We start from the raw sequence: 25,304 nt of genomic DNA on the forward strand, positions 1-25,304 counted from the left end.
AAAAAATAGGTGAGCTTCATGGAAAACCCTTATTCCAAGGACACACAAGAACCACATGATCAGAAATCCATAAATGTTGGGACCTGTGCTTTTATAATGATTAATATGTTTGGTAGTATGACCACAATGGCAGTAAGGCTACTAATTTAAAAATACTGGGAAAACAGGTTTTTTAAAATGTGGGGAAGGAAATCTCTGGCAGATGTCATTCTAAAGTAATATGACTTGGTAATCTACAAAGACTTGGAACAAAACCCAGGCCACTTAATTTGAGAGATTTGAATATAAATTCCCTCTGAAATCCTTGACAAGTGACCATTCAACTTCAGTTTGAGGATTTTTGGTAATATGAAAATGACTACCTCCCAAGATCGTCTTAGTAGATAGAAAGATTGTTGGAAAGACTGTATATAAGGTAACAGCAATGTTCTGGGATGCCTAGCTATAAATCACTGTTATTCTCAGTAGTACGATTATCCACAACTACTCTGAAGGACTTAGGATGAAAAATTCTATCCATACTCAAAGAAGGAACTGATTGAGTCCAAATACAGATAGAAATATTTTCAATTTCTTTTTCAGTCTCTCTCTATTTCTCTTAATTTTTCTTGAGGGTTTCTATTTTCATTAGAGTAGATGATCTATCTTTTCTTTCACAACTTGACTTTTATGGAAATGTTTTGCCTAACTTCACATATGGTTTCTTAATTGTGAGTGGGGATAAGGGAGAGAAACTAGAGCTCAAAAATTAAAAAAAAAAAAAAACAAATGTAAAAAATTTGTTTTGAATATAACTGGGGGAAAGCATTAAATAAATAAATAAATGGGGTGGGAGTGTGTGGGGAAAAAAAAGAAAAGAAAGGATTATTTCCTCTCTTACATGGAACCAAAATGTCTTCAAGCTACTTCTATTCATTGCCACTAATTTTGCCTGCAGGCAATTTTGTCCAGAATAGGTCTAACTCTTCTTTATTGGTCCATTCTTCAGATATTGTCCCAAAAATTTTCTCCATGTTAAAGACATGTTATTCAAATGGTCATCATATGACAATTTCTAGTTCCATCCTTGTCATTTTCTCTGAATATCCTTTAATCTGTCTGTTTCCTTCCTAAAATATTATATATGTTCTTCAGGCAGGATCTGGCCAGGGCCCTGGATAACTGGATGATAATACCTTTAGTTCTGGACATTTTTGACGGTGTTAATGTTTTTTTTTTTTTTTTTTCCTTTCTGCCATGTTGACTCAAAGTGAAGTTGCAGTCCACTTAAATTCCTAGATATTTTTCATATAAATTGTTATCCATTCACACTTACCCAATCCTGTATTTGTTTTTTGTTTTTTGTTTTGTTTTGTTTTGTTTTTAATTTAATTTTTTTTTCTGAGGCTGGGGTTAAGTGACTTGCCCAGGGTTACACAGCTAGGAAGTGTTAAGTATCTGAGATCAGATTTGAACTCAGGTCCTCCTGACTTCAGCTGTGCCTTATATTTATGTTTTTGTATATTTCTAATAAGAAAAGGGGGGAAGAGAAAACAGAAAATTCTTTTTTTTTCAGTTTGTAATTTTGAAAAATTAACTTAAATTATTTTAATTAAAATTGATGGTAGGAAGAACCTGATTTCAAGATATGTAAAAATCATAGTTATAGAATTTAATATGAAAATTTATGTTAATGGGGCCCACATGGGGAAAATATTATATAGACTTTTTTATCTTCTGTGGTTTTTGAAAGCTTTCTCTACTTTCAGATATTTAATCCCATAAAGGATAAACCACCAATAATATTTTTTTTTTTATTTTTTTGAGGCTGGATTTAAGTGACTTGCCCAGAGTCACACAGCTAGCAATAATATTTTAATGTGAATTAGTATATAGGGGATTGGATTTGGAATCAAGAAGATCTGTATTCAAATCCTGCCTTAAAACTGACTTGTTATGTCTTTTGCATATCAACTATATCTTCCAATATTTTCCTCCCCTTCATAGAGAGTCATTCCTCATAGCCAGTTCAGCAAAACTAAATAATATGTTAAAAAAACACTGATTGCATGGAGACATTATGTATACACATATATCTCTTATATCCCTGCAAAAATGGTGCCTTCTCAGAACTATTCTTAGGGAAGAGTTTACTGATTATTTCAACTTTGTCAGTCTTGTTATATTCCAAATGATGAGAAATTCCTTGAAGATAAGGAATTCTGTGGCCCTATTTAAGCAAGTCACATTCTATTTAAGCAAACCATATCTTTCCTTTGGATCTCAGCTTTCACATCTGTGAAAGGAGGGTAGGGTGGGGTGGATTAGAAGATTGATATTTTAAGTTTCTACCAGTTCAAAATCTGATTTTGCTGCTGTCTTACCCTTTTTTTTTTTTTTTTTTTTTTTGCATCTGTTATAGAATGTGGTAAAATATTGGGCATAAGCAAATCCAATCCTTTAAGCAATATGGTCATTCAGATGGAGTTAGGAGGATAACTAGTTGACAGGATCCTAAGTAGATATCATAATAAGGAGATGGGATGGGATGCTAAGGTTTATACTACTATAGAATTAAAATAAGAGACCTTGACATTTTCATGAAGAAAAATCAAAGAAGGGACAGTGTGGTCTAGGAGATAGGACATCAGATTTAAAATTGGGAGGATTTGGGTTCAAATCTTACTTCAGATTCTTACTAGTTTTGTGATATAGGTCAAGTAACATTAATTTGTCTGTTCCTGAGTTTCTTCATTTCTAAAATGAGGAGGTTGGAATTGATGGCACTAAATCTCATTTGCTCTTATTTGACTCTGTAACCTCATTGAGTGCCTTGGGAGAAAGTTGGTTTGAGTGAGAATGGTATATATGAGGGCAGCTAAGTAGTGCCATAGTACAAAGAGCAGTGGACCTGGAGTCAGGGAGATTCATATTCCTGGGTTCAAAATTGACACCAGATACTTATGAGCTATGTGATTCTGAGCAAGTCACTTAACCCCATTTGCCTTAGTTTCCTTATCTTAAAATAGCTAGAGAAGGAAACGCCAAACCACTCCAATAACTTTGTCAAGAAAACCCCAAATGGATTCATGAAGAATTCAATATAACTAAAATGACCAAACAACAAGAAGTATATGTGATTTGGATTGAGATGTTGCTTTGTTTTGTTTTAAAGGGTAAATATCAGGATTTTTTGATATTATGAATATGAATGAATGTTTTTTCTACTGTTTTACTATTTATCCATTTTACTTGGTTTTTATAATTTACTTTTTGTAGTTTTACTAGTTTTACTACTATTTTTTGGTTTTGTTTTACCATTTGCCCTTTTCCTTTTTATAGCATTCTGATTTAGTCAATGGAGAATGTACCAAAAGACTCCCCCAAGGTGTGGTTTATGGTGTGGTTCGGAGATCTGACCAAAACCAACAGAAAGAAATGGTGGTATATGGTTGGTCCACTAATCAGCTAAAAGAAGAAATGAACTACATCAAGGATGTGAGTTATTTTTAAGATTTTTTTTCTGGCTCTTGTTACTTTGTAGAAAACACTTGTTCCTTTCTGATAGACTACAATGTGTCCTTGAAGAAAATTATCAGTTCTTTTTGTTAGAGAATGTTCCCTAAGTCTTCATCCTATTTTCGTGGCCAAAGCAAAGGGGTAATTCTTACGTTATGATGTTAGCCTTTGTTAAAATCAAGGTGAGACATTTTCCTTAAAAAAATTGTCCTAAAATGTATAATTATAAAATTAATAAAAAATTGTCCTAAAAGATTTTTCCTAGTATGTTGAACAGCCCTAAGAAATACTGACTAAAGTGACATCATTCCTTTCCTTGGGTTTCCATGGAGTGTTTTCCTTCACCAAATATAACTGCAATTGTGACTGGGACATGTATGATCTCATAATCAAGATTAGTAACAAAAAGGAAATAAAAGCTCCTTTGATTTGCCATAAGTTTTTTTTAATATTTCTAAGGAGCATACATTTGTTTTTCCTCTGGTTGAGTTTGAATGTATAGCTTTATTTTCAGTTTTCTGTCATTGAGGAAAAGGCATATATGCTTTACCTCACAGGGAAATCACTTAACTTTTCAGTCTAAATAATTTCTGAATCTGTAAATTGGAAAAATATTAACACTTGCCTCTTGTGAGGATTGATACACACACACATGAATATATATATATATATATATATATATATATATATATATATATATCTCACTTTGCAGACTTTAATGCACTATATATTTAATGTACCCTTCGATATTGCTATTAGAACTTATACAAAGGAATTCCATACTGGATTTTTTTTCATAAGAAAGACAAGTTTTATTTATTTAAACTGTCTAATTACCTCAGAATTTCTTTTCAGATATCTAGAGCAGTATGAAAGAAAAGGGATGAAAATCAAATTAAAGGTCACAGAAAACTATTCAAAGTGTGAAGCTGAGCATAGCTGGAAAGATGGATTTTTAACTGCCAACATCAAATGTACTAGGCCATTATGACCTCCTATGTCATGATGAGTCAAAATAAATTTTCTTATCAGAACTGATAATATTCTGTCTATCTCCCTAAGTTCAAATTCAGGTTCAAAGTCAGATTTGATTAGCCTCTTGTTTAGTCATTCTAAAATGAAAGTAAAGGTTGCTATAGAATACTTTTACTGCCTTGTGAATCTCCAAAGATCATTTTGAAAAGTTTTCAGCTTTTTAAAAAAGAACATCTACTATCTCTGTCTTTGTCTCTTTCCATCTCTGCCTGTCTCTGTCTCTGTCTCTCTCTGTCTCTCTGTCTCTTTCTCTTCCCTTACCCCTCTCTCTGTCTCTCTCTCTCTTCCCCTACCTCTCTCTCTCTCTTAATTAATAAAGCAAGAAAATCTAAATATCTGTTTATAGACATGTATAGTCAGGCAAAAATAAATACCCATATTGTCTAAAAAATGACTTGTAAATTTCCATTCTAGCATACCTCTATCAGAAAGTGGGTATCTTCTATCATCATGAGTCTTCTGGAATTGGTTGATCATTGTCATGATTAGAGTTTCTCTTTCAAAATTAACAATTACTTTTTACTCTCTAACTAACTTTTCCTCCTGCCCTAGCCAAACAAGCCATTTGGGATGAGGAGGATTTTAAGTATAGTATCCTAACAGTAAAAGAAAAATCTTCCTTCTTTCTCATGTAGAAGGCTATGCTTTTGTCTTCATTTTCCTCAAACACTTTTTGTTTATAGAGGAAACAATAGACTTTGGAAGTACATGATTTTTCTCTTTTCAAATGAGCAAGATAGGTGAGAGCTGATGGAACGAAAACTTATGAGGTATTTTAGACTTCCTTTTCCATGTTGTCTTTTCCTTAGGACTGTCTTATTTCAAGGGTGCCCATCATTGCATTTGCTTAAAATGTTTGCATGATTTTTAATTAGCATCTCGGTTGGACTACAGGTGAGAGCAACATTGGAAAAAGTCAGAAAACAAATATATGGAAACTATGATGAAATGAAGCAGAAAATTCAACTCCTTACCAAAGAATTGAGAGTAAGTAATTATTTTCATTTAGAAACATGGAGAGATAATCAGAATATAAATAATTTTCACAGGAAAATTATACATATGTGTATACACAGGGATGTATATATAGGCTTCATTTAAGCAAAGATATGTGTCTGAGAAATTTTGAGGCTATTGATATTTGTAAATTGAAACATGCTTTAAAATATGCTAGAGAGGGTTATTTTTAGAAAATCATCGATTTTTTTGAAGTGGGAATCATAATAATTCACTGCATTTTTTTAGGTCCCAAATTTTAAATATTTACTTTCCTTAACTTGGGTGTCACCTTTGTGTGTGATTGAAGCCAAGTAAGAAAGAACCAATAGCATATAATAGGCTATGTGGATTTAATAATGAAAGATGTTGAAATATAAATATTTTGGGAAATTGGATAGTAAAATTCTGACATATTGATGAAGATCTGAAAACACTCATGCACAATCACTAAATCCCTGTAATAAAGGCAAAAGAAAAAACAAAAACAAAAACAAAACAAAACAAAAAAAACCCAAATAGGTGACTCAACATTTGTACATAATCTATTTGTTCCTCATCTTCACTTCTCTATATCTATATCACCATTACCCCACCACCACCATTCTTACTCTTACCATGCCTATTGGAATTAAAACACCTTTAAGTATTAGGCCTTCATCTTCCTCTTTCAAGAGGCCTTCCCCAACTATTTCAGTAATGTCTTCCTTCATTAAAGTCTGATAGAACTTGTGATTAGTATCACATACTTTTGTACGTCATTACACGTGATCTCAATTGCTTTCTACATTAGTTTTGTCAGCAAAAATGTTGGCTAATTAGATAGAGCCCTGAATTTGGAGTTGTGTTCAAATCTAGCCTTAGACACTTAGTAATTGTTTCACTTTGGGCAATTCACTTACCCTTTGTCTGCCTTGGTTTTTAATATCTGTGAAATGGGGATAATAATAGCATCTATTTCCCAAAGTTGTTGTGATGATAAAATTAGAAAATATTTTTAAAAGAGCTTTGCAAACCTTAAAGCATTATATAAATACTGTCATTATCATTATCATCATTATCATTAGTAGTAGCAATAGAACTAGTCATGGTAGTAGGGAAGAGTCAGTAAACAAGTATTTATTAAGTATTTACTATGTGTCAGGCACAAGGCTTTAATGTACTCATTTTATATTCACCAAAATATCTAGTGAAATAATCCATTATGTAATAGGGTTCCATTTTAATAACACTTCATATTACTGATTCATGGTAAATCCCAATGCTTTCTTTTTTGTCATTAAATTTTGATGGTGATAATGATATCATAAACATTGTTTTAATCAGAGTCTTATTCTAAACTATTTGTTTTTCTAAAATATGGTAAAAGTTGGGCACATGTTATATAGGATCAATTGATATTTGATAAATTAGTTAATGAATTTGCTCATTGCCTTTCTCTGTTACTGGAATTAGCTTGATTTTGGACTCAACTATGATTTCTCTACATTGTATATAAATAGTTTATATGGCTCCTTCTGGAAAAAGTAGATGATCTTAATTACTTTCTTATTAAAGAAACTACTTACTAATAAAACTTTCTTTTATTTATATGCTGGCTTTCTCCTTTTAGAGAATGGGACATAGATTAATGAGAACACTAGATTGATCAGCTAAATGATGTCAATTCAGATCCCAAGTTCTTGGGAGAATTTAAAGGAAGGGCTTTGTTCCAGCACATTAACCTTACCTAATGAGCATTGGCATTGCCCAGTGTTTGCGATCTTACCAAATGCATAGGACTAGCAAGATACAAAAAAAGGCTATTCTTACTTTCCTGGAGGATTTTAAAAGTAGATGTAAGAGGAACGACTGAGATAAAAGTTGAGAATATTCTTTTAACTTAAAAGGTCACTATCCTTTAAAAGAATTAGCAAACTAGGGCAGTGAGTGTTTTCTAAAATCTACATCTGAACAAACTGGTCATTGTTTGGGAAGAGCATCATATTTTTTGTTTTGACTTTATTGAGTATAAAAAGCCTCTAAAATTCTGTTCTTATCATCTGGTTATTGCCTTTGAACATGTTCTATGGAATCTCAATGAGCTTGATTAGTTCATCTAAGGCAACTGAATTGAGGGACTATCTCTCTGTGTGGTTTTGCATAATTCTCTCTTCCTTCTGTTCAGGTTTCCAATGCTCAACAGGACTATCTACAGAATCACATTGAAACACAGTCTTCAGCCCTGGATAGTTTTAATGATATGAATTCCTCTTTGGCATCAGACTCCATTGGCTTACAGGTATGTTATTGTGCTCTCCATATTCACAATGCTCCAAGATGGCCACATTCCAATTTTCTAGAAAGGCTTGAAAATGAGACTTGAAGGCACATTTCAAGCAGAGTCTTATTCCAAACTATTTATTTTTGTCATTACCACCATCAAATTTAATGACAAAAGAAGAAAGTAGTGGGGTTTATTATATACTTCAGTAATATGAAGTGTTATTAAAATAGAACCCCATTTCACCATGGGCTAAATCACACTTTGCCAAATATAACTAAATGAATATGGTAAAAGTTGCATATTTTATAGTAGTTGCATCCTTTAATATCTGTGTTACCGAGGATTTCTCTACCTTATTACACATAAGGAAAATCTAATTGAAAACAAGGTATTTGATTTATAGAAAGTATTCAGAAACAAATAAATGAAAGAATAAATAAATGAGACAACATTGATTAAGTGTGAGGCACAGTACTAAATGCCAAAAACACAGACAGAAAAAAGACAATTGTTTCTGCTGTCAAAAAATATATTCTAATGGGAGAGAAAATACATATAGAAAAATGGTGTTCAGGGTTGGCTGTTTTGGTTTAGGGAGTTATAGGAATAGTAAAAGGAGTAATTGAGCAATAGATGGACATGTCCTGTCTATAAATGATCGTGCTGATCTGATTACTGTTTCTAGAGTAAGAGATTGAAAGCAATCATGCAGAGTGCGTACATAGTATATGTGCAGGTGCCCAAAAAGGATAATAGCCAAATTATGAATGATCTGTTTCATAGTAGATCTGAGGAGTTTTAAATATGTTGAATACTCATTGATCAGCAGCCCTAAGTCAAGAGTCGGTGTATCAATTTGCAGGTGAATGGTAGAGTACAACAGCATTGCAAGTTAAAAGCCTTTCTGCTTCTAGTGGGATTATTATTAATATCAAATTTACCTATGGCCAAAAAGGAGATGAGTTTGTCACATGGTAGAAACAAAGGATAATCATTCGATACTGCTATCCTTACAATAGCAGGATAAAGAAAAAAAAAAGATCTTCACTATATTGGGGGGACATGGAACATTGTCACAAATGGTAGGTAGGCATAGGTTTGTCATTAGAGGAAATTTCCAGGTTAGTGAGATCCTAAGTCTATTTGTAAAATAGAAATCATAAATAATAATATCACACTAAATCATCCACAATGCATATTTAAGTTCACTATCTTATTTGATAACCCTCAAAGCAGCTTCAAGAGGTTGGTAAGGCACATACCCTTCCCATTATACTGATGATGAAATTGAGGTTCAGAAAATATTCTAAGTCTAGTGCCTTTTCCCTATTTCATGTTACTTTCATTAATTCATTTACAAAACCATTGGTTTAGAAAGCCAAAAGCCACCTGCATGTTTACATGAGGCACAGACCCCAATTGCAGCAGAAAACCAAAGTTGAATTGATAACAAAGCTAGCCGTAAGACATCTGATGACTAGTCTACTGGAACCACATCTTGTATTTGGGTTAGCTGGGAAGATTGCTGGCTGGAGTAATTGCAGTTAAAGAGAAGTAGCCCATAGATGGTTAGAATTGGAGGATCTGAGTAATCATCTCATTCAATCCTCTGTTTTTGAAATGAGGGAATAAAGACTTTGAGAGCAGAACTGACTCACTTGAGAAAGCTGTGTAGTATTATAGTAGCAAAGTTGGCAAAACATTTCAGGCCTTCCAATCTCCCAGCCCACAGATTTTTGTGCTAAAATAATTTAAAAAGATGTCAAGTACTAACTGCACTTCCTCATCAAAGAATAAATATTGAACCCCTGTATCTCTGTAATAAAATGATGAGGATGAGCCTTTTGTCACTAGTTATAGGAAATGATAATGATGGCTCATGGGATGAAATTTTCATGGCTTTCTCACCAATAGATGAGGAATGGAATCAAGTGTAATTAAAAGGCTTCATGGGAAAAAATGAAGAAGGAAATGGCAAACTACTCCAATATCTTTGCCAAGAAAACCCCAAATGGGGTCACAAAGAATCAGACACAACTGCAACAATTAAACAACAATAGAAGAAGAATTTGGAAATGAGGTTATAACAAAGCCTCCATATTTCTTCTGAGCCCTGTTGTAGCACATTATTTTCCTTCTGGGCATAGACTGGTGGAATTTCAAGGGTGGGTGTGTTTATTAATTCGCCTTCACATTCTCTCTCTCTCATGTCTCCCTTTATATCTTGAAACCAAGGCTTCTCCTACTATCTTAGAATGCATTTAATCACCTGGCAGCTGAGGAGATCAGCTTGAGTTTAAAAGTTATTCTGTGGTAAGCTTCTATGTGCTTATCTTTTTTTAAAACAATATTTTATTTTTCCCCAATTACATTAAAAATAACTTTTTAACATTCATTTTTATTTTTGAGTTTCAAATTCTATCCCTCTTTCTCTCCTCTCCATTCTTCCTGAAGTGGTAAGCAATTTGATATAGTTTATACATGAGCAATCATGTAAAATATTTCCATATGAGTCATTTTGTAGAAGAAAACTCAAAGAAGAAATTAAAGTAAAAAAAGGAAAGGGAGAGAGGGAGAAAGAGAGGGGAAGAGAGAAAAAGAGAGGATGAATTAGAGAAACAGAGAGAAATAAAGACAGAGAGAGATAGAGACAGACAAAGAAAGAAGGAAGGAAGGAAAGAAGAAAGAGAAAGGGAAAAAGAAAGGTGGAAAGTGAGGGTGAAAGGGAGAGGGAGAAATAATGCAAATACAAATATGAATTTTTTGGTCTGTATTCAGATGCCATGAGTTATTTTTCTGGAAGCTCATAGCATATTTCTTCATAAGTCTTTTGGGATTCTCTTGGATCACTGCATTGCTGAGAAAGCTAAGCCATTCATAGTTGTTCATTGCACAGTATTGATGTTACTGTGTACAATGTTCTTCTGGTTCTGCTCATTTCACTCAGCATCAATCCATGTAAGTTTTTCCAGGTTTTTCTAAAATCAACCTGCTCATCATTTCTTATAGCACAATAAAATATTCCATTAAAATCCTGAACGAAAACTTGATCAACCAATCCTCAATTGATGGACATCCCCTCAAGTACTTCTTTTTAGCTATCACAAGAGTTACTATAAATGTTTTTATACAAATTTGTTCTTTTCCCTTTTTTGGTGTGAGGATATGATGTGTTCATTTTCTTTTTACCAGATCCTAGGTTTCTGGACAAATGTATAATTTACTTGCCAGTAGACACCTCAGTCTTTTGCTTTTGAGAAGCACATTTTTATTTAAGCAACTAGATAAATCTTGAACTCTTACCATCTTGATCTCATATACAGACAACTTCAAATTGTAGTGTCATTTCTATTGTGTCCAACTCTTTATGATCCCATTTGGGGTTTTGTTGGCAAAGATACAGGAGTGGTTTGCCATTTCTTTCTCCAGCTCATTTGGCAGATGGGGAAATTGATGTAACTTGCCCAAAGTCATACAGCTGGCAAATGTCTGAGGCCAGATTTTAATTCAAGAAGACAAACTGAGGTATGGAAAAGACCTTAATTTAGAAAAATTAAGGTCACCCACTGCATCTTTGGTCATTGCCAGTTGTCTTAACTACTGGACTTCAATGACCCTGGAGGAGAGAGTGAGGTTGATGGCTTTGTGAAGCTCTGTCTCACTTAAATCCAGTTCAATCACAAGTCAACACATCATCTTCATGATGTTATTGATCCTCTTCAAGAAAAAGGATAAACAAGCAAAGTAAAGTAGGAAGATGAGTCTTCCTGACTCTAGGCCTAGCATTTTATCCATTGTACCACCTGTTTGCCTCCAACTCCAAATTGCCTTTAAAAATTAATCACAAATAAATAAGAATATGTTATAACTGAAGGAAAATTAACTAAGCATAAAATTATCCATCTAACAGCCTGCTAACTTAGCTGAGGCTGAAGATATTTTTAAACAATTTGGCTTCTTATTTATACAAAATTCTAAGTTTCAATCAATCAACAAGCATTTATTGTCTTTACTTTATGTGTCAGTCACTCTATTTCTCTGCTTACCAACTTTACTCATATCTCATTTGAGTTGATGGATGAAGTCAAGTCCTTGTTTAGTTTTACTATTAATTTTATTATTAGTTTTACTTCCCAATAAGCTTAGAGTTTATTCTGCAGATGATGAGAAGTTGATGCAGGTTTTTGAGGAAGAGTAATATCTGGGCTTCTATTTCCTCATGTCTAAAATTAGTTGCATCAATTAGATCATCACTAAGATTTTTCTAGTTCTAAGATCCTATGATATTCGGGAGGCTTGGTCTTCAACTTTAAAAATTAATCTTACTCCTAGAATTATAAATTTGAGACTTACAGGTAATATGAAAGAAAATATTTTAATTTGGTATTTAGATTAAATCTGTTGGAAACACATTTTATTAGGTTCAAATCTCTTTCCACAGAACTGTACCTTCATCCAAGCTCAATGTTACTTCAAGTTTTTAGCTATTCCACATCTCATTGTAAGATTTCAGTTCAGCAAATATTTTTGAAGCATCAAGGGTATATAGATAGGTGCTGAAGATACAGAAATACAGACAACAATCATCCTGCTATTGAGGAATTTGTAATTTAATGGAGATTGGGCTTCTTGGGGATTCAAATAACTGATATAATGGAATTCACAAAAATTCACAGATTAGGTTTAATGGTTTAACAGACATAAGAGGATAGATAACTTTAGGTTAGAGGCTAGATAACTTTTAGGTATGCAAGGGGTAGAAGAGGATCATGGAACCTGATTCTAGAGCTGGGAGTAGTCTCAGATGCCATCTAGTCTAACTTTCTTACTTTATAGATGAGGATGGTAGAGCCCTGGATAGTAAAATGACTCATTTAAATAATAAAGTGTGAAACTAAAGTTTTGTGGAAGAGATGGTACCTAACTTGAGTCTTAAAGCAAAGGATGCTCTTTAATAGATGAAGCTGGCAGAGTTCATTCTAAGCATAGATATTTCACGTAGTCACTATGTACTTTAATCAGGAATCCTGTCTTTTGCTTAGAGAAATAAAGCAAAATAATAATAATAATAGCAAAAGGTTTATTATCATTATTCAAATAAGGATTTAGAAAGGAAGGAGCCTCAGAGATTAAATTCTCCTCCTGCTACAGAGTCAGCAAAGGTCTTTGGATACTATTTCAAAGGATAGGATTTCCAGATGTTTGTATTTGAAATGGCATGAGAAGTGGTGGGGGAGGGAAGGGTGTAGGAGGTGAGGGAAGAAGGCCATAAACACAGTGTCTAGCTGTGGGAGTTCTGGATTTTAATGACCTCACTCTTCTGGAGTCCTAAAAGAATAAACCAAACACAAATTGCAGTCATAAAAAGCCGCAGGCATTTAAAACATTTTTGCTGATGGACAACTCCTGGCTATTATCAAAGGCATTTGTTAAGCACCTGTCTATGCATAACACTATAGTAAAGTGCTATAAACTACATTGAAAGTCCATGGTCCCCTAGCTCTACCAGCTCCTCCCACCCACTTCCACTAGAATGAGAGAGAGCCACTAGTGAAGAGATTCCTTGTGAAACTGTCATTTCATGGAACGAACTGAGCCACTCCTTCCCTACCCCTCCATATTGCCCTGAAGGACAAAATTGGCCATCCATATCAAGTAAGAGTGAAAGACTCCCCATTTTAAAAATTCCTCTCTAGCCAACTTCAGTGGTACAGACTCCATGGGAAAGATGTAGGTGGCTACAATTGAGGAGTTTACGTGGTAGGTAAAGTAGAGCCACTGGACAACTTGGCAATAGCAAGAACCCACACCTATGATGGTGACAAGGGCTCCCAGAATGGTCTAAGCATTGGAGTGTGAAGACGCAGGGCGATTTGTTGTTCCTCCTATTGATTACATGTTGGATTGTCTTAACACACTCTAGGGTGAGGCAAAGTACATAAAGATATTCTAGGCTACATCCTTGTTAAAGGTGTAATGAAATCCCTTGACCCTCTATTCATATGTGGTTAATGTATGTTTTTATGATGATCAGTCAGTAATGGGATGTCTCAAAATGCATTCTCATTTCTATCCCAACAGAAAACATTGGTGGATGTTACTTTGGAAAACAGTACCATTAAGGACCAGATCAGAAATTTACAGCTTACATATGAAGCATCTATGGAAAAACTGAGAGAAAAGCAGAGACAATTGGAGGTGGCTCAGGTTGAAAACCAGCTTTTGAAACTAAAGGTAATTATCAGATTGCTTATTCTCTTGGGAAGGGGGGAAGGGGAAAGAGAGTGAGAAAATTTGGAACACAAGGTTTTGCAAAGATAAATGTTGACAACTATCTTTGCATATCTTTGTATATGAATAAAAAAGAAACTAAAGGTAAAGTAAATGAAATTTAAATTTTTCATCAGGTTTCTATTCCTAATTTCTATTTCTTCATTTCCTCTTTCCTTTTTCAGTTCCCTTTTCTTCTGTCTTCTCACTTTTTCTTTCTACTCCTCCATTGTTTTTTTTTTTTTCACATTCATTGTTACTAGTCCTAGAAGACTGAAATGGAAGGGATAATCTAGATGATTTAGAGAATGTTTGAGCATGTTACTGTTGTCTTCAGCACAGCCCAAGTACTGAACCAAGGAATATTAACCTTATTCCATTCTCTTACACATACTTAACATGACCACTTCCATAATGTAACTAGTGGCACAGTGGATGGATGGACTCTTGGGACTGAAATCAAGAACTGAGTTCAAATCTTCCTGAAGATACTTTCTAGCTATGTAATCCAGGCAAATCACTTACCCTGTGTTTGCCTCAGTTTCCTCTTCTAAAATTAGGACAATAATACCACCTATCTTGGAAAGTTATGAGGATCAAATAAAATAATATTTGTAAAAGCACTTAGCATAGTACCTGGCACATAACAGGTGTTGTATAATTACTCCCTTCCTTTCACCTACCCTCTAAGTGTTGCAAGAACTGTTCAGACAGGTTATGCCTTTGTTCTTTTAAACAGGCAAGGTTGTTTACTTCAGTCAACCTGCATTTATTAGTGCTTACAGTGTACTAGGTAATTTTCTAAGTGCTCGGGGATACAAAGAAAGGTAAAAAAAAAAAAAACATTCCTTGCCCTCAAGAAACTCACACTCCAATAAGGAGGTGGGGGTGGGAGAGGGAAAGATAACAAGATATATGCATGTTAGATTAGAGAGTAATTTCAAAAGGAAGGTACTAGTCCTTAGTAGGACTAGGAAAAGCTTCTTCAGGAGGGGAGGCTTTAGCTGATACTAGAAAGAAACCAGAGAAGCTTAAAGGCAGAGATAAAAACAGTAAGTTCCAGGCACAGGAAATCATCTTTGAAATTAAATATGTGACCCTGGGCAAATCTCTTGAACTTAATTGCTTCAAAATGTATTTTAAATAATTAAAAAAAAATGCTTGGAACTGGTAGATGGAAAATCTTGTGCAAGGAATAGCTAGAATGTCAATGTCACTGAATCTCAGAGTAAATGCCCAGGAATTAGGTGTAAGAAAACTGAAATGGTAGGAAGGGGCCAGGATATGAAGGGCTTTAAAAACCAACAGAGGATTGGAAGTTTTAGGGAACCATTGGAGGTTATTGAATAGAGGGGTGATATAGTTCAACCTGTGATTTAGGAAGATCAGCAGTTGATTAGAAGTAGAAGAGTTAAAAGTATGGAGAGACTTGAGGCTAGAAGATCAACCAGGAGATAATAATCCAGGTGTAAAGAGATGAGGGATTATGTCAAGTGATAGCAGAAGCAGAGGAGAGGAAACTTATATAAGACCTGTTCCAAAGGCAGCAATGTCTGGTTTTTACAATTGATTGGATGGGGGAGGGAGGAGGAGGAGGTAGAAAGAGACAGAGAGGAGAGGGGAGAAGGGGGGGAAAGAGGAAAGAGAGAGAGGGGAGGGGGGAGGGGGGGAAGGGAGGAGATCTAGATTGGATATTGATTGTAATATTAATAGTTTTGGAATAAAGATGTGTTAAAGTTTTACTAAGAATTATCCTAGCATCACACTTTAATCTGACTTTGCAGCAAAAAAAGATAACACTGTTGTCCCCTAAGTTTCTCAGTCCTAGCCAGGAGATGGGGTGGATGGGTGGGTGGCAGTGATGAATTATTGGTTCTGTTTTATAATAGATGTATAAAGAGACATATATAGCTGGCAGCCAGCTGCCTTATTTATAGCAGCCAGTTCTGCCCTCTGCTTGGCACTATGAAAAAAATTCTTAACCTGATATTTGTAAATTAAAGACATTGGAAAACTATATTTTAATGATTGACTTTTTTTCTAATTTTGTTTATTTTGTGCATTTTTAAAGAAAGGATTTGTAGCTTTATCAGACTTCCAAAGGGAACCATGGCACACAAAAAGTTTTGAGAATCTTTGTCTTAGCCTAGAAAATACATATTCCTATTATAATCTCTAGGCATTACTGTGTACTTAAAAGTTTGGCCAGGCACTGGATCTTGAATGATGCCATTCTCCTCTGTTGGAAGTTAAAATTTTCCTCTTGACACTTGAACATTTATATCCTGTTATAATAACAAACTTATTTTCTATCGTAGAGGGTGAAATGACTCCAAATTCCGTGTGGATCTATTTATCTATTATTTTAAGGAGCTTAAACAAATTTAATTATTAATAAAAAAAACCACATGCAACCTTTTTTTGCCTTTGGATCATCATGAAATTCTGATCAGCTGAACTTAAAAATAACTATACATTCATGCCATCTATATTTTTTTTCATGATATTCAAATTAAATAAAAATGAGGATAAGAAACAGCTTAAAGGGAGAGACAATTACATTAAAAGTCCATTGTCAAGCATGAGGCCAAGAATTTAGGGAACTAAAAATAAAATTCTTTCAGATTTTTGTGTGCAGCTCCTCAAAGTACAGCTAGACAGAGCTATCTATTTTTTCTATCCAAATTCTTTGCTCTGTTGACTAGAACCCATGCTCTGAAGTTTAAATTTTTAATCCTAGAAAATGTTACATAAGATACCTGTAGGGAATCCTTAGTGCTTTGTTTTATTGTTGACTTCTGCTCTGTTCATCTATCTCCTTTTTTTCTCCAAAACTGCTGGGAATAACTCAAGGTTGCCTCCTGGATCAGAGATTACTATAATCCAGATCTCTCCCAAGGCTGGTAGATAATACTTGCTTCACTGAACTACAGATACCCAGAACGTCACTCAACCCTCAAATCTCTATTACAATTCTATGAAACATAGACTTGCAGAGTTAGAAAGGACTTCAGATGGTCTTTCCAGATTCATTTGAAGAGCTCCAGTTATGGAACTTTTCATTTCTGGACAATCTTAATTGTTCTTCATTTCTTCCTTTTTATTGTGTTGAAATATGTTTCTGTAAACTTTTGCCCCTTGGGATCAAGAAGCATAAAGTTAATTACTATTGTACAAAATGATTCTGAAAATACTTGAAGATAGCTATCTTAGTATTATCTTCCCTCAAGCCAATCTCCTCTTCCCTAGGCTAAGAATTCTTATATCTTTAACTAATCTTTGTATAGCATAATTCTAGTCCCCTCACCATCTTCTTATTCTTTTCTGATTGTATTACCATTATTAATATCTATCCTGTTATCAGTGTTCAGAAAGTCATGATTTCCCTAATTATGGACATTATTCTTCTCCTAATGCAGCCCAGTATATTATAATCATTGTTAAGCTTTTCTGAGCATCAGTTCTCTATTATAAATCTGATTTTTTGGGAGGTCACTTGGTGAAATTAAGGAGAGCTTTTTGATGATTGCTAGGGACCTGAAAGTGTTTAGAGTGTTTCTCACTAGTAAATAGCTTATTCCTTTCCCAATGGTAGAATCTGTTCCATTCTTATTTATATCAATCATTGCCTCAGCCAGGTAAATAAGCCTTTAGGAGTTATATATTGATGTTAAATCATGACTCAGTGAAAAATTAATTTGGGAGACCCTAATCAAGCTAGATATATCTTTGATTACAAAATGCATTTTTTGAATTTTGAATGGAATGTTATGAACACATTCATAAATTATTATAATCCTTGGCACTTGTATTTCAATTCAATCAGCATATATTAAGCATTTGATTTGTGTGGGTCACTGGGATAGAAAACTTTGAGAGATACAAACTTTTACTTGACAACTAAGAAAAAAAAATGCAAAAATAAAAAGCATTTATAAAGCCCAGATTTCTTGAGTGAGTAGCAAAACCAAGATGCCAACCTAAGTGTTTTGACTTTAAATGTAGCACTCTACCATGTACTTCTCTGGGATTCAGTTTCCTTATCTATAAAATGGGCATAATTATATTTTCCACTAGCTCCTTCAAAGAGTGATGGTGAGAAAATGATTTGTAATCTTAAAATTATATAGAATCATTTGTAATCTTAAAATGACATAGAAATGTGAACTATTAATAAAGCCTATCACATTTTGGCTTGATGGTACAATCTAAGAGTGAACGTTTGTTAATTTTTTGCTTATCTCAATTCCGTATAAGTAATTCATATCCCAAAGCTTCCTTTTAGAGTTGGGGTTTATGAATTCACCCCAATTAAAAATCCATCACAAACGATTACACAACTCATAATGCTAGTTATGTATTAAAATTCCATGATTCCTAGATGTTCAGGCCTCCACTACCACTCCACTGTCTCATTTTTTCTATTTATTGAAGGGAAAAAATGATTTCTCCATCTTTAGTGCTAAAAGATCATGTACTTTTCTCATAGGAGTGCCTTCAAGTCATTACTTAGAGACTATTTACTTGTAATTTAGACACAAGCCCAACAGGCTTGCTTGTTTATATGACTCCTCAGCACACATCAAATTAGAAGGAAGTTATAATGAAGGTTGTATGAGAGAGACATTCAGATAAGAATGAAAAATAACAGGAGACAATAAATAGGTGTAAAATAAACACATTTATGCAATACTTTTGAGGTTCACAAGGCGCTTTCTCTACCACAACCCTATAAAGTAGGTAGTACACATATTTTAATATTCTAAGAGTTAAATGACACATAAATTAGATTAGAATTGACAATACTATTAAAGCAGAAAAGATAGGGAAGATCAAATTAATTTAGTGAGTCCCACCTTGGAGTGTCCTTTGCTAGTGGCATATTCCTGAACTCCTGCTCTGCTTCCAAAATGTATCTATGAAAGATAAGTAGATTTCTTTGGGGGTATAGGGTAAAGGAAAGGGTGCTGATGACCAGAGTCCTTAAATATTGACAATCAACAAGCAATTATTAAATATCTACTATATTCAAGGGACTGTACTAGATGTTAGAGATACAAAGAAAAAAAATGAAATGAGCTTTTTAAGGAGTTTGCATTCTACTGGGAGATAATTCTCTCTCTCTTTACATATATATATATATATATATATATATATATATATATATATATATGGCACAGTAGATAGACTACTGGGCCCAGAGTCAGGAAGATTTGGATTCAAACTGGCCTAAAACATTTATAGTGCTTTGTGACCCTAGACAAGTCACTTAATTCAATTTGCCTCAGTTTCTTCATCTATAAAATGAGCTGGAGAAGGAAATGGCAAACCATTTCGTATCTTTTCTAAGAAAACTCCAAATAGGGTCATGGAGAGAATTGGATAACTGTAAGAGACTAAACAATAACAACAGATACTTATTAAATGGATTCTATATCAGACCCTTTTCTATATACTGAGGGCAGACACATACAAAAAAAGAATGAGACAATTCCTGTTGTAATTCATGGGAGCTTTTGGAATACACGGGAGCCACCTGACAGTGGCTGCTGGAGATCCAACCCAGACCTGCAGAATGGATCTCCTCTTGTGAGAGGATGATACAAGGAGACGGAGAGGCAGTAGCTGTTCTCTGACCCAACTGAAAGGCCACTGCATTGACCTCTCTCCTCTTCCCTCTACCTCCAATTTATCTCATTCCAGTCCACAACACCTGTGTCAGCAAAGGCTGCCCTGCAGCTCCTTCAGATGTTATGATCCACAGCTATGGAGGCTCTGGGGAATTGACCTGCCCCTTAACGAATTCCCATTTTTGCGGACTTAGGAGCTAGGTTAAAATCCCACTACATATACTGTTTATTCTCTTTGTGATCTTGAGCAAATCACTTAATTTCCTGTGCCTCAATTTCTTTAAGTGGATTCAATTGTCTTTTTATGGTTTTTTTCTACTTCTAGTTTGATGATGACTTCTAGAGATTGAAAAAAAATTATCCAAAACCATTAGAAAACCAAAAGACAGAAGAAGTCAAGCATGAATAAAAGGACCTCAAAGGCCTTTTGCTTCAACCTGTTGGTTTTTCTGGGAATTAAGCTGATAATGCTGATCACTTGACACTGTCACTAAATACTTACCATCTGTTAAGTGACTTGTCCATGATTACACAACTAGAAAATGTCATGAACAGGTTATGAACTCAAGTTTTCCTGACTTCAAGTTATTTGCTTTCAAATGACTGAAATTATTGGGGGAGGGTGAAGGATAGACAGTGAAGTGAAACAAGATTCTCTTTCCTTGAACTTTTCAGTTTGGACATTTGGCATTCCAAATATGTCGCCCACTCAAATTCCTTGATCAGCTATGTGTTTTTAGGTAGCAGTAAAAAACATTAAAAAATACTTTATAAATTTCACCCAGAAAAGAAGGTAAAGGTTCCCTCTACCCAAAAAAGTCCTACTCCAAGATTAGTTCATTTTTCTGCTGCTAGTGCTTGATCATATACTTAATTTTAAATCTATTCCCCAAAGATTTCCTCCCTTTTAGATCTTTTACCCCCTTTCTAATATTGGTTTTCCCTATTTCACTAAGGCTGGAAGTACAGCAGCCACTCATAGGCAGATTCATTGCTGTTTGCCATTGAGAGCTCTGACCTGAACCTTTTCTGACCTAGATCAGTCCCCCTACCCCCCAGCTTCCAGGGGTTTACTGTACTGACCGTGGACTTAGTGTGGACAGGCTTTAACCCTTGACAAATCAGAACTCCCAAGATCAGCTACTCTGCCAGCTTCAGGTTCCCCCTAGAAACAGTGATTACAGACAGGCAGGTATCACTACAAAGTAGCTTTCTATTTAAATCTAGGTCACAGAACCCAAAACCAAAACAATGAATGACTTGACAAAATGAGGTTTATTTCATATCATTTAGAAATAACACTGGCACAGAGAGGAAGAATGATAACATTAAATCAGGATCTTTATAAATAAAGTGAGAATAATGGAATATGGGAGATAGCGCCATATATTTTCATATGCACTATATAGAAACCTGTAACACCATGATCCAGTGGGGAAAAATGGCTATGGAGTCTGAAGACCTGAGTTTTGATCCTCTTTCTGATACTTACTACTTCCATGACTCTTGGGAAAATATTTAAACTTCCTGGATGTTTGTATGTGTATATGTATACCCACATACATATACACATGCATATATACACACATGCATGTACGCACATATATGCACATATATTTTTGTTGAGTTATTTTCAATTGTATTAAATTTTTGTGAGCCCATTTGGGGTTTTCTAGGCAAAGTACTGGAATGGTTTGTCATTTCCTTCTCCAGCTCATTTTACTATTGAGGAACTGAGGCAGGCAGGATTAAATGTCTTACTCAGAGTCACACAGCTAGTAAATTATAATTTAATATTAATATTGCATATGTGTATGTATATATGTGTATGTATATACATGTATATACACATACATGCTGACACCTGTTACCTCTACCTTTATTTCAGCTACAGATGATATGACCTGGATGTTTCTCCCTTTTATAGGTAGAATCTTCTCAGGAAGCCAATGCTGATGTCATGAGAGAGATGACCAAGAAGCTCTATAGTCAGTATGAAGAAAAACTATATCAAGAACAACAAAAGCACAATGCAGAGAAAGAGGCCCTCCTGGTATGCTTGGGGATCCCTGCAATGAAAATTGAAGATAGTTTCTTTGTTTTTGTTTAGTTTTCTTCTTCCTCAAATGTGGTCATAATCACGGGACTATAGCAAAAAGGATTCCATTTATTTATTTGTTTCTCAGAATTCCTCAATTACTTCTCATAATTCCCCAAATTAATTTCAAACTTTGTTGCCTGAATTTAAACTCTTTCATGATATGGACATAATCTACTTTTCCAGTTTTATCTCCATTAATAAAATACCCAGCAGATATATTCCTGTATAGCAAATTGAAATCTTCACTGTCCTCCAAATTCACCCTGTGTTTTTTTTTTCCATGCTGTTTTTCCCTTCTAAAATGCTCTATTGTGTTCCCTGTTTAAAGCCAAACTATTCTTCAGAGCTTGACAGAGAAACCTTCCCCCAGTCACAAAAAGTATTTCTACTGGAGGGAGATGGTACTTCTTCTTTACCATGCGTATACTGTTGCAATCTATATAATAATTGTGCGCACAGAATGAAGTAGAAGTGATCAGAAATGATCATTTTTGTAGATGAGGCAATGGAAACAAAGGGAATTTAAATAACTTGCCCATGGGTCAAGCAGGTGGGAAGTGTCATGATCAGGATTTAAACTCAGGTTTCCTGATTCCAGTCAGCATTCTTTCCCTTCTACTGTGGTGATTCCCAAGTCTTTTATCCCCCGAACACATTGTAAACTTGAGAGGACAAGGGCCATATTTTATGCATTTTTGTATCTCCCATCTCTTCTACTACAGTGATTTGTTCATAATAGACTCAGAAAATGTTGAGTGATTAATTAACTCATTTATTCATTCAATCCGATGAGAATATTTGTAAAATTCTTAGCAGAGGTAGGATGCTTGCTATACAATAGACGCTATATAAATGTTTACTCTCTTCCCTCTCCTTAGTAAAAAAAAATTCTTCTTAAGAGTAGTTTACTTAAGAGTATAGCTCTTAAGAGCTATAGGAAAGGCATCCAGGAATTCTTTATTATATTTATAACATTGATTCCCTCTTGGTTTTGACAAATAATGTGACTTGCCATGATTGAAAAGGGGAAGCAAACAAAGCTCAGGGAGCATATAGTTAAATGCTGAGGAATGGTGACAGGATTTTTTAGATTTACTACATTTGGGAACCATGATGGTAAATGGAAACAAGGTAGTGAGATTGTTTGGTTTACAAAGTTAAATAACATATTTCTGCATATAAATGGGAAGAATACCTCCTCCCACTGCTCAATCCTTGCTTAAGTTCTAACACAAGGTAATCAGCTTCTCATCTCTATCCCTATTGTATGAGCCATAGAAGAAGATATAGGGTCCATTTTGTATGTGGGATTTAAATGCTAAAGCATATTACAAGTCTGATAAAATAGAAGATGGATGTTGGATTTGAACCAAGGACTGGCTCTGCCAGTGTGACTTTGGGCAAGTCATTGGGTTCACAAAATGAATGGATTGGGCTTCTGAGATCCCTTCAGATCTATATTTATGATCCTATATATAGGACTTCTTTGCTTTCATATAAAGTTAAAAAAAAATGATTTCACCTTTGATGAACCTGAGCTCTCCTTCCTATCCCTTAAAAGAAAGGTGGTTGAATTAAGGTGAATGTTTGGGCAAACTCTGTGTATTGAGACAAATGTTTGTTTTGAAGGAAGAAACCAATAATTTCCTGAAAGCTATTGAGGAGGCTAACATCAAGATGCAAGCAGCAGAGATCAGCCTCGAGGAGCGAGACCAAAGGATCGGGGAGCTGGACAGGCTAATTGAACGAATGGAAAAGGTATCCCAAAGTCTCCTTTTCTCCCTTTCTCTCAAACTCTCATGCACTGTCACAACATTCTAGACTCAAGTCTTACATTAGCATTCCTCAGCTCTTTTCATTTCATGATATGCAGTGTAAATTAAATCTAAAAGTTTTCCCTGATGTAATGATGGGAGGGCAGGGATGACTGTGAATGTAAGACACATTTTTATAGGATGATGTTGTGAGCAGGCTGAGCTGAGAGCATTCTTCTGGAGCGTGGTTTCCAAAATGGGGCTTGGGGACCTCTAGGGGCCTCTACAATGGTTCTGTGAGATCAAAACTATTTTCATAATAATAATTATGATGTTTTAGTTCTAATACAATAAATATCAACAATTATATCTTACATAAACAAAAGTTCTTTAGAGTCCTTAATAGTTTTTAAGAGTTTAAAGGAATTAAGAGTTTTAAAACTGTTGCTCCAGAGATTATCTGATTATTAAAGTCATAGAAGAGAGAAGGCTGAGGGGAAGAATTTGTTAGGGAGAGGAAAAGAATGAAGAAAATAAGGGAGGAAGAAAGGAGATGAGAAAGAAGAAAGAGGGGCAGGTAGGTGGTGCAGTGGATAGAGCACCAGCCCTGAATTCAGGAGCACCCCAGTTCAAATCTGGTCTCAGACACTTAACACTTCCTAGCTGTGTGACCCTGGGCAAGTCACTTAACCCCAGCCTCGGGGGGGGGGGGGGGAGGGAAGAGAAAGAGGAAAGAGAAAAAGAAAAGATGAATGAATTTCTACTCAATTATGTAATGTCCTGGTATATAGTAATCATTTAATAAATGCTCATTGATTAAGTAGCTTCTAATTATGTTTGATGGCCTAGGACTAAAATTAATGGACAATTAAGGTTGGACCCTCTTTGACTACTGTTGCTAAGCCTAGGTGACCTTACTGAAGCCACTGACTATAGTGAGCTCTCAGATCTTATGAGAAAGGAAATGCCAGTGTCCTTAAATACTTACACAGAGAAAAACAGGAAGAAGGAGTTGCTGCTGACTATGTTAAACTTAAATAGTTCTTTCCACTCCCTCGAGTGAAAATATTATCCAGTTCTATGAGGCGAAATTTGGGGCCCCCAAGTAAAAATTTCAAAAGGGGTTTTGCCTTTTGTTAGTTGAAAAATTCATAGCTCTCTAGTGCTTGGGTAGGGATTAACTGAAATAGGAAATGTAGTAAATTCAATGTTTATGGAGCCCTGAGGGGTTACTAGTGATTTTCAATAAAATTAATGTGTGCATTTGGGGTGCATGGAAGCTTACTTTAGTCTGTAATAATCTGACCTGCTTTTCCCCAGGAATGCCAATTTTCTCCTGCTGAATGGCTAAATCCTCTAATAAGCTTGTTGAAAATTAAAAGACTAGATGGAATATATAAGGAGTCCTCCTTTCTCTCTATAGACTATACTTTACCCAGAGACAGTGTTAAATATAGCAGAGCCAGCACTGAACTGAGAGTCAGATAACCTAAGGCAAATGTGGACAAGTCATTTACCCTCTCATGACCTCAGTTTCTTCATCTGTAAAAACAAGACATTGAACTAAATAGTTTGGGAAGGCTTCTAGAACTTTGATCCCTTTGCAATATTTTCTACATAGCCCTAAATTGTGTGTTATTGGGGATTGGTGCCCTATAGATTTATATACAGGTAGTTGTGCTATAACTGGACATACATATTCCCTCCAAAAGACAATTCCTTGCAAAATCAAAACTAGAGAGCTTAAAAAGAAA

General features: G+C 34.9%; 1 protein-coding gene across 2 annotated transcripts in view; it reads left to right on the top strand.

Moving 5' to 3' along the window:
* The window catches only part of MYZAP (myocardial zonula adherens protein), a 101,945-nt gene that overhangs the window by 34,316 nt on the left and 42,325 nt on the right, over positions 1-25,304 (top strand). For both annotated transcript variants that reach the window (XM_074294624.1, XM_074294625.1), the window contains exons 3-8: positions 3,322-3,477; positions 5,428-5,520; positions 7,697-7,810; positions 13,877-14,029; positions 21,623-21,748; positions 23,426-23,554. In XM_074294624.1, coding sequence (XP_074150725.1) covers positions 3,322-3,477; positions 5,428-5,520; positions 7,697-7,810; positions 13,877-14,029; positions 21,623-21,748; positions 23,426-23,554 — 771 coding nt within the window. The remainder of the gene's footprint in view (positions 1-3,321; positions 3,478-5,427; positions 5,521-7,696; positions 7,811-13,876; positions 14,030-21,622; positions 21,749-23,425; positions 23,555-25,304) is intronic.

Source organism: Sminthopsis crassicaudata, chromosome 2 (assembly GCF_048593235.1).
Source record: "Sminthopsis crassicaudata isolate SCR6 chromosome 2, ASM4859323v1, whole genome shotgun sequence".
Lineage (NCBI taxonomy): Eukaryota > Metazoa > Chordata > Mammalia > Dasyuromorphia > Dasyuridae > Sminthopsis > Sminthopsis crassicaudata.